The sequence below is a fragment of the Etheostoma spectabile genome, chromosome 21 (assembly GCF_008692095.1).
Source record: "Etheostoma spectabile isolate EspeVRDwgs_2016 chromosome 21, UIUC_Espe_1.0, whole genome shotgun sequence".
Taxonomy (NCBI): domain Eukaryota; kingdom Metazoa; phylum Chordata; class Actinopteri; order Perciformes; family Percidae; genus Etheostoma; species Etheostoma spectabile.
The window spans coordinates 10,956,118-10,966,347 of NC_045753.1; the positions used below are offsets into that span (position 1 = coordinate 10,956,118).

At 40.9% G+C, this 10,230-nt stretch overlaps 1 protein-coding gene across 3 annotated transcripts in view; it reads right to left on the reverse strand.

The window, feature by feature from the left end:
* abca5 (ATP-binding cassette, sub-family A (ABC1), member 5) overlaps window positions 1–10,230 on the reverse strand; it is a 37,690-nt gene that overhangs the window by 11,172 nt on the left and 16,288 nt on the right. For all 3 annotated transcript variants that reach the window (XM_032501820.1, XM_032501819.1, XM_032501821.1), the window contains exons 14-25: window positions 9,797–9,935; window positions 8,442–8,532; window positions 7,339–7,478; window positions 7,065–7,184; window positions 5,840–6,041; window positions 4,581–4,747; window positions 3,455–3,582; window positions 3,059–3,196; window positions 2,860–2,973; window positions 1,657–1,827; window positions 593–706; window positions 227–364 (exon numbers count right to left, since the gene is read on the reverse strand). In XM_032501820.1, the coding sequence (XP_032357711.1) occupies window positions 227–364; window positions 593–706; window positions 1,657–1,827; window positions 2,860–2,973; window positions 3,059–3,196; window positions 3,455–3,582; window positions 4,581–4,747; window positions 5,840–6,041; window positions 7,065–7,184; window positions 7,339–7,478; window positions 8,442–8,532; window positions 9,797–9,935 (1,662 nt within the window). The remainder of the gene's footprint in view (window positions 1–226; window positions 365–592; window positions 707–1,656; window positions 1,828–2,859; window positions 2,974–3,058; window positions 3,197–3,454; window positions 3,583–4,580; window positions 4,748–5,839; window positions 6,042–7,064; window positions 7,185–7,338; window positions 7,479–8,441; window positions 8,533–9,796; window positions 9,936–10,230) is intronic.

A 10,230-nucleotide genomic window follows, 5' to 3' on the forward strand; every position in this document is an offset into this window, starting at 1 on the left:
TAAATTGTGGCTTGTTTTGCCGCTGCTGACTGCAGCAATCTTCCTTAATACTGGACCAAAGTCAAAGATTATTGTTCACATCAGTCACTTGTTGTAACCGATCATATTAATTCTCAATGGGCTCATCATGTGGTCTGAGATAAAGTTGCATGCAGGTTCTAAGACCAAAACAGCAGACAGAGAAACCATTGAATTAACTGACTGGTTGTCATAGTGAAGCTCCTACCTTGGTGATGCAGTTGAGGCAGCCCATGAGAGGGTAAAGAGGGTTGAAGAAACACAGGGCGTTGTGCAGGTTTCTGGTCAACCCAGGGCTGTCGTTCACAAAGGACAACTGAACCAGCGAGGCTGACACCACACACACCTGAATTAAGTCACTCAGTCAGATAACATCCAAAAAATGTTAATTAGACCGAAATTGAACTAAACCTAAAGCTCTTTCAGAATCACCAAAAGTACCGCCAAAATAATAAGCCATTATACTGTTTATTTCAGGTATTGTGATGCCAGTTATTAATCTCAGGGACTTCACATTTTGAACACAGGTTACACGTGTATTTACAATGTGTATACACATGGCATCCCGCCTCACCATCATGGAGATGACAGAGAAGAAATCTCTGTTGCTCTGGACTCGGGCGAAGCCGAAAGAAACCACATAGGTGAAGAGGATCATGGCTGGACCAAAGCCAACAGTACACAGGACCTAAGAAAGGGGAGGAGAGAAGTCATGAAAAGGGACGTCTTTATGTTTCATGAATATTACCAGCAATATTAGTCTTGTATAGTCCACACAGCATTCCGAGATGGAAGGAAAACGTTCTCTGGTTTATTGGCATTTCTTTAAACCAATCACAATCGTGTTGGGCGACGCTAAGCCCCGGACACAATAACGGTGCCTCTGGAAAATAGCCTCAAGAAGGAACTTGTTTTGGTGGAACGTTTGAACCTTCAAAAGTAGTTTTAGTCGTGCAACAGAAAACTCAGATTGGACAGAGAGTCTAGCTAGCTGTCTGGATTTACCCTGCAGAGATCTGAGGACCAGGTAACCAGAGTCCTCAGATTGGACAGAGAGTCTAGCTAGCTGTCTGGATTTACCCTGCAGAGATCTGAGGACCAGGTAACCAGAGTCCTCAGATTGGACAGATAGTCTAGCTAGCTGTCTGGATTTACCCTGCAGAGACCTGAGGACCAGGTAACCATAGTCCTCAGATTGGACAGATAGTCTAGCTAGCTGTCTGGATTTACCCTGCAGAGATCTGAGGACCAGGTAACCATAGTCCTCATGAATCCACCAGAGGTTAGGACGCCAACACAAAGAAAGAGAAAGGGGAAGGATATCCGGCCAAAATGAGGGACATCCGTAGGTATGTCTGGAGGCACCTGATCAATCCCGGAAGTACAACGTTGTGTATATAGACTACATCTATATTATTTGCATAATGGATTTGGTTTTGATTTTGTAAATGTTTAGCAGCTTAATCAAAAATGTGGAACAAAGAGGGAGTCCTTAATTCAGAAATGAAGGTATTGTGTTTCCCAAAGGTTGGTACATATAATAATAATAATAATAATCATAATAATAATCATAATAATAATCATAATAATCTTGTGTGATGTATGCGCGAGCCATCGCGTGTAAACGGCAGTACAGACCACAGCGGTGAGGTTGCTGGACGTGAGCAGGTTTCCAGAGTGGAAGGAGAAGAGGACGATGTTCATGGAGCAGAGGACGAGGTAGTAGAAGGGGATGTCCACGGCAGCTTGCCCGCACCAGTAGGCTGACGGCACCAGACCGGAGATACGCAGTGTAGAGCGACACTTGATCTGGGGGGAAAAAAAGGCAAATATACACACAGATGAAGATATAGACCAATGTATTTACTGTATTATTACATTAATAATCAGTAGGGATGGGTTAAAATGATCATGTCTCCAATTAAAATCGATCTTTGTTTGAGTGAGCTGATCCGGACATCAAGAAGCCTGATTGTGTTTCTTGCCAGGGCTTTGTTAAAATAATTGATTCTCTTAAATTCAAAAAATGTATCTTTGAATATATGCCTTTTCACCATGGATGTATAACTAAAAAGTACTTTAAACTAACTTTTTGGGGGTCAATTGTTAATGTAAACATCAAGAAGGAGCATTTAAAAAAAAAACATTTTTATAAGCGTTGCTTCTTGCTTTTACAATTTACAGCATAAGTTCTATGAGAATTTTTTTTAATATCCAAGCTAAACTGGTATTGTAACTGAAATTCATAGAGAAATATAGCATCAAATCAGGACATTGTGAATCGGAATCAAATCTTTTTGACATGTACCCAGCAGTACTGATTCAAATCGTGAATCCTTGGAAAAAAATCTACATGAGGTGACAGGGGCACCAACGTACACAATCTTCTGGTGACTTTGTACAGTATCTAACACACATCACATAAACATGACGTACTTTTTGCATACATGATCCCCTTCTTTCATGTATCATGCTGCTCTCTACTTCTTAAAACTGTCCAATGAAGCTGTCCAAGTGCCACAAAAACATTCTTTAAATATGATACATGTCAGGGAAGGAGTGCATGATATGTCCCAATGTAGACCCCATTGCAGTAAAGTCTCTCTCTTTCTCTCTAAACTACTTACAACTCTAAATTTAGAAATGAACCAACTTAGTCCAAGGTGAATGCGTCCGTGCAGTGAAGTGCAATATTTCTTCTTAGACCCCTTTGCAGTAAAGTCTCTCTCTCTCTCTCTCTCTCTCCTATAGTTACAACTCTGCTGCATGTGTCCGTGCAGTAAAATGCAATATTTCTTCTCTTTGTGAAAATGAAATGATTGTTGGTATTACAGACATTACCTCTCTGTCTCGAGTGTGGTCCATTGCAAAATACGCAGGCATTCCAGCTGCAAGCATTCCCAGTATGATGGCCTCTATGTAAACCAGAGCGTAGGACGTGGCATCCGGGATTTGCTGAGAGATGTCACAATGGAAACATTTAATTTATTTAAATGGAACGGGGAAAACAGGATAGATAAGATCAATAACAAATACTCACATAATCAAATGGTTTGGTCCAGGTTCTGATCGGTTTAGTGCCATTCAGGCCTTTTAGAAGAGCGTTGCTTAGTACATTGACAGCCATAGGTAAGGAGTGAACTGTGGTGCTGTTGAACGCAACACTGTATCTGAAACCCTGTTCACAGACAGAAACCAAAGTGTTAAAGAGTGCCACATCTTGAGAGTTGAACTCTACTCCATCTAATTATAAGGCTCTTGGTTGGAGGACTCATCAGCACTCGAACAAAGAGCCCTTCAGCTGTGAACACCACGTCAGCTGTAGGTGGAGGTGCTGCAGGAGAGGTGAGCCTACATCTGATGCTTTATCTCCTGTTTCATCAAATATCTGTTCTATCTAAAATAAATTAAATCTGTCCAATAATAAATAAATGACCTTGCTGGATCCTGTTACGTTGATGGCGGCGCTGTGGGGAGCTGCGGACATGTAGTCGCTGTGTTTCATCAAATCCACTTTGATGTCCTGAGACTCCAGGTTGTGGATGAAGTCCGAAATATCAGAGCCTGTTGGCAAAAGAAAAAAAGCAATGCTGATCCACATGCAAGATACACTCTGCACAGTGCACTCCATAGCCTTTCTTGTTGAAAACACTACTATCAGACCATATGCATCATTTTTTCTTCTTGCTGGGCGACCATCGAAACACCTCAGCCTATCATTACTTCGCAGTGAAGTTAAATGACGTGGGGCCGTATTCCTTCGCTCTGAATTTAAGTTTTTGCATATCCAGCCGTTCAGGGCAAAACAGCCCAAGAGCAAAACAATTTATTCTCATTGAATATAATTACACAACTCTTATCGATTGTCCTGGTAATGACTAACATTTCTGTAATTTCTTGGTAAAAAAAAATAAGTACAATGAATCTATGGTAGTGTATTTATAACAGGAGTCGTTAAAAGTGAAGACTCAAATCCAAATGTGATTTTAGCTGCTTATCACTGTACTGAAGACCATAGAATGAATAAACTTGCCATGAATGAAAGTAGCCTATTATCCAAAACAAACATATAGATACATAAATAAATAAATCACATTTTGGATTTAGCCCAGTGGTTTCCAACCTGGGAGTCGCAAGATAATCACCAATAAGAAAAAACTAAATTATTGCTTAGGCCTATTTTCATATTTACCCTTTTACTCGTAAGATGCTGTATAGATTTATATCGCCAGGCCTTTTGTTTACACTTCTAAAGCGAGCTGTCTGATCGGGGCCGGTTCAGTTCAAAATGGAGAAAAAGGAGTGAGAGTAACTGATTATTCAGAGGGTCATCATCAAGGAGCTCGGTTAGAATTGCACCCGTGGGACAATTCTTATGGACTGTCGTAGCAGTGTAAGTTAACAGTTGTACAGCAGTTAGTATCACATCACAATATTTACAGCACGAAGCACTTTCTGACAGAGATCTGAAGTCTAAATGAGAGGAACATGAACCTATCAGCTTGTAGCCTCCCAGGAAGAAGACAAAAATGTCTCCTTCAGAAAATCTCAAGTGGACTCACCTGTTGAGTTCTGCACCAGGAGGCTGGTGGCGTATCTCCGTGGCGACTGGTTCCTTTTGAGGAGGTAGATGGGCAGAAACTGGCGGTCCGGGGAGTGTATCTGGATGTTTCCCGTGGCCAGAGCGAGGACGAGCACAGCAGCAACAAACACCAAGAACAAGGCCAGGCTGCAGGAGGATGGAGGAGGGGAGGAGAGACAGGACAATCACAACACACAAGATTATAATCCAGCCCAATACGCTGTGGATCCATCAGTTTATTTAAATCAGATATCTGATCAGCTGCCTTCATAGTCTATGAGGATAATATATTTTAAAGTCCGGTTACTTGATTGAGAAGTTCATGTTAGCAAATAAAATATTTGCATTAGGGATATAGGGATTATTGACCCTGGGCAGTTGGTGGTCAATTTTTTGGGGCAGTTTGCAGATTATCTGCCTGATAACCGACAAAGTTATTGAAATAAAAAGTACAGATGTGTGTCCGTCCCTCGGTTTGACTCACCACTGAGTCTGACTTAATGTCCCGCCCACAACACTATCTGACTCTCTGTTACCGGGTATCATGTTAAAAGTTTCTAATTTATTAAATAATTGCTTAAAGAGTAACTACTGATTTTCTCAACCTGGACCCTATGTTCCTATGTCTTTGTGGGCTTCAATCTTCCTTAAATCTGAACTAAAGTTAAAGATTATTGTTCCCATCAGTCACTTGTTGTGACTTATGGTGTTAATTCTCAATGGGCTCATCCCTCCTACATCTTGTGCTCTGTAATAAAGTTGGATGCAGGTTTTAAGACCAAAACGGCACAAAGAGAAACCACTGAATTAACCGACTGGCTGCAATGTAACTGGTGGAGCTATTCATTATTTTGTCATTTATGATAGCTAATTATTTGATTTATTTAATTTCAGTTTTGCTTGAATTTTGCTTGGGTATCTGATGGTTTTACAGAGTTAGAGTTTAGAGTTACAGAGCCAAGAGACGCCATTGATCCTTCTTGTCAAATGTTTGCATGCCGAGAAATTGCATTAATAAACCTCCCAGAATGCAAATCTGCCTGGACAACGAAAGTTTTAATCTCTGCGTAAGATTCACTCTTTCGGTGCCTCGGTGGCTGTTGAACATTGAGTTTTTATTTTACTTTGTTCAACCTGAAGACAAGTCGCCACTACAGTAACGAATGTCGCCCCGTGCCGAGCGACTGCCCTGAAACTGGATCTCGTCTTCTAAACACGGTCGTGTCTCTGAACACTCACGTGTAAACGAAGGCCTTCCTCTCCCGCCGCATGTTGAGCATGTGCAGCCAGGCCACGGTGCTGAACTGCTGCCGCCACAGAGCGTGACCCGACACCACGTCGGACTTGCTGTCTGAGAAGGTCAGCAGCCGCTGGTCCGTGTCGTCCAGAGACGCGTTGTCACATTCGTCCTCCGCCTGCTCCCGATTGAACACACTGTAGTCTAGGGGTGGGAAAGAAAAACCTATTCTTGTGTGTATCGGGATTAGGCATTTAACATTCATTACATATTGTTATATTGCAATTTTTCTTACGTAAGTAAGTAATCCCCTATGACACGTATGACTTTTGACGGTTTGGTCAATTTTATGTTCATTATTATGTCCGTAGTTTACTTCATGGGCAGTGTCCTTGTGTTATTACATTATCTGGGTCACGTAACAGTGATATATAACCAAAAGATGGATCCTGGGATTCATTCAAAACTTTAATTTGTTTGAAAAAGTAATAAATAAATCACTTTAAATCCTTTTTTTTCTAAGACAATCTATTGTACAGCAACATTTGGAAACATTACAGCTCTAATCGTGAGTTTTTTTTGTATGAATTGTTAAAATTTATCAATTTCCCCAGAATCTATTTTTTATTTTTATTTTTTAAACCAATGATTGACCTAAATATTATCGGTTTATACCGTACTGCCAATGTCTACTTCATCATATCTGTTTTGTGTTTTCTGTATCGTGATTTCTTTGTGATGATTTTTAAAATCAATTTGTTTCCCGATAATCTAAATAAATAAATAAATAAATAAATAAATAAATAAATAAAGTATATATACTGTATATATTTTACCAATGATTCACCTAAATATTTTCTGCTGACAGCGGCTACATCGTATCCTTTTCTAGGTAAACAGAGCTTCTTAGAAAACTGTTTTTTAGAAATGTCCCATGATATATTGTCTCTGTAGAAGGAAAAGGAAATTGCAACACCCAATACTATCGAATCTCAATACTTCAAAAAAAATCGCAATGAATGAAAATCGTAACACAAATCAAATCTGCACCCATGTATCGTGAAAGAGTCGGACAAAAGTACATCGCCCCAGTCCTACTTCAGTCTGACGACATTAAACACACAGGCGGAGAAATCTTTATCTCCCGTCATCTTATTGAATTAAGATATAGTCTTGTTTTTTTTTTTTTTTTTTTTTAATGTAACACTGCTTTGGCAACACACTCACCAGCTTGGTCCACTTCAGCCTCTGACTCCAAACGGAGAAACACATCCTCCAGTGTTGTCATGGAAACCCCATAGTTGGTAATTCCCAGTTTGGGTTGACAGTCGAGCTCCGAGAACAAGCCTGCGAAAGACATATTAATGAGCACTTGCTGCAGTTAACAGTTCAAAAATGAGTCACGGCTTTAGCATTTGTCTTGGTCGGGGTTTGTGTAGACAGAGAGAGGGCCGGCAGTCACAGGAAGATATATTAAATGTACTAGATAGTGGGATCTGACCTGAAAACGTGTCAATGCTCTCAAACGGCAGCGTGAACGTCAACTCTGCCTCGTGTTGGCGGGACAACGTAGCCTTGGGAACATGCTGCCTGATCAGTGAGGTGATATTTTCAGCATCACATCTCTCGTTGATAGACATTCTACGTGGGAGGAAAAGAGACTAGTTAAATAAAGACCTATGCAGTATGTGGCTGACATAGGTTGTTAAGAGTGTTATAACATCTCAGATGCATGATTCAATACTTCGAGATTCAATGCTTTTTGCCACGCAACTAAGTTGCTAGGAATTTGGTGTAGTGTGCTTATTACACCAAAAAAAACAAAGCTTTCATAGCAGGACAATCCATACCCGTTAATAACACATGTAAACACTATGGGCCTTATCTTGCACCTGGTGCAGCGCAGCACAAAGCCCAAAGCAGGTGTACAGCAGTTAGTATCCCATCACAATATTTACAGTACGAAGCACTTTCTGACAGAAATGAGATCTGAAGTCTAAATGAGTGTCAATAACACAGCATCTCATTGTTATTAGTGAAATGCTCCTAGGCGCATGCACAGCGCGCACACACTATGGTGTTACACACAGGGACGCATGCACGCCACATATTATCCCATACTGAAATAAATGTCAGTGCTCAATGCGTCATCTGTTGAATCTTTTTAAGTATTTTGGAACTAGAGCTGAAAAGATTAATTGATTACTTGTCAACTATAACATTAATCAAGCAACTTTTGATAATCGATAAATCAGGTTGAATATTTTTTGGAATATTATTTTATTTGAGAAAAAAAATTCTGATTCCAGCTTCTTAAACGTGAATAGTTTCTAGTTTCTTCACTGCTCTGTGACAGTAAAAGGGATTTGTTCAAGTCAAGTCCCTAATTGTTACATGTTGTCAATGTTTTCTTTGTCTTTTGTAGGATTACTACATGATTTCATAAATGTATCGGGCCATCTGAAAAAAATAGTTCACCAATGGGCCACTAAGATTTTTTAAATATAAAAAAAAAATAGCTCACTCTTCCGTAACTTGTGGCAGTTTTCCAGCATGTGAAAGCTGGGACAAGAAACTACCATCAGAGACGTAACTTGTACTCGCCTGAGATGATATCCAACACCACACTTGATCTTGAGATACAGAGAAGAGCCGACACACTTCAGCTGTCCCTGAGAGATCACAGCTTTGCGATCTGAAGGGAAAAAAGCATCTGTGTTTAACCACAACGACAACAACAACAGATTCTGTGATACTGAATTGGGCTGAAACTACGTCGTCAAAGTGAAACTTATCAGCATCAGATGCTGACATGAATAATGTCAACTGCAAGAGTAAAAAAAGCTTCATTATGAATAACAAAATGGAGAAATTTGGCACTAAAGATTAACAGCATGAAGTTGCTTATTTGTAATTGCGAGGAACAGAATTTAAAGTGCTCATAATGTGCATAATAATTTTGGTAATTTTCCTTTATTTTATTGTGTTATATATCTTTTTGTGTGGTTATAGGTTTACAAAGTGAAAAAGCACAAAGTCTGTATAATGTTTGCCTAGCTGCTAGCATGGAATGCCCTCATACTCTGCTCCTGACTGGCTAGTAGTCCTTACCTAGGTACTGTCAGGACCCTCATACTCTGCTCCTGACTGGCTAGTAGTCCTTACCTAGGTACTGCAGACCCTCATACTCTGCTTCTGACTGGCTAGTAGTCCTTACCTGGTACTGTCAGGGCCCTCATACTCTGCTTCTGACGTCTATAGTCCTTACCTAGGTACTGTCAGGGCCCTCATACTCTGCTCCTGACTGGCTAGTAGTCCTTACCTAGGTACTGTCAGGACCCTCATACTCTGCTTCTGACTGGCTAGTAGTCCTTACCTAGGTACTGTCAGGACCCTCATACTCTGCTTCTGACTGGCTAGTAGTCCTTACCTAGGTACTGTCAGGGCCCTCATACTCTGCTTCTGACTGGCTAGTAGTCCTTACCTAGGTACTGTCAGGGCCCTCATACTCTGCTTCTGACTGGCTAGTAGTCCTTACCTAAGTACTGTGCATGAGCAACAAAAAAATGTAACAGCGGTGTGATGCCTCACTCTGGAGCTAAAACGGAGACCTCAACACACAGGGTGAAAAGAGGAGCTCCAGCAATGTGCAGTCCAACAAAAATATGGTGTTTTCAGAAAATTAAACCATGGTAAACCTATTCTGATATAACCACTAAATACAATTATAAACCTGAAAAAGAGCATAATAGGTTTAAAAGCTTGAGGACTTTGGTGAATCCTTGAATCTCTCATAGACTTATTACACTCAAACACAGTGTAATAGATCAACAGCACAGATGCAATGCACTTTTAACTGGATAAATGGCAAGGATAAATCCGAACCTTTCAATTTCTAAGATGGGATGATATCTGCCTAATGGTTTCCGTGCCGGTTGTGTTCCCGAGAGATTTCTTACCAGCAAGAATGTCCGCCTCGTCCATGTAGTGTGTGCTGAGGACGATGACTCTGCCGGCCCGGCGGCTCTGCAGCAGCGACCACACCTGGTGTCTGGAGCAGGGGTCCATGCCCGCTGTGGGCTCGTCCAATAGCAGGATCTGACAGGAACAAGCATGATGCAGTAGAGGGTTGGTTACTGAGACCCGGTGCTAATACGGCACCGGCGCCTTAACAACCAAAACACGGATTTCAGTGCCACTTAAACGCCTGCGCTGCTCTCTGATGCTCCGAAAAGGACGTTAGACGCAACAGAAACATCACTTCATGTGACCAGGGGTGGAAGAAGTATTCAGATCATTTAGTTAAGTACTAATATCACACTGTAAATATACTCTGTTACAAGTAGAAGTCCTGCTAAGTGTTAGTCAAGTAAAAGTATTTAAGTATCATCAG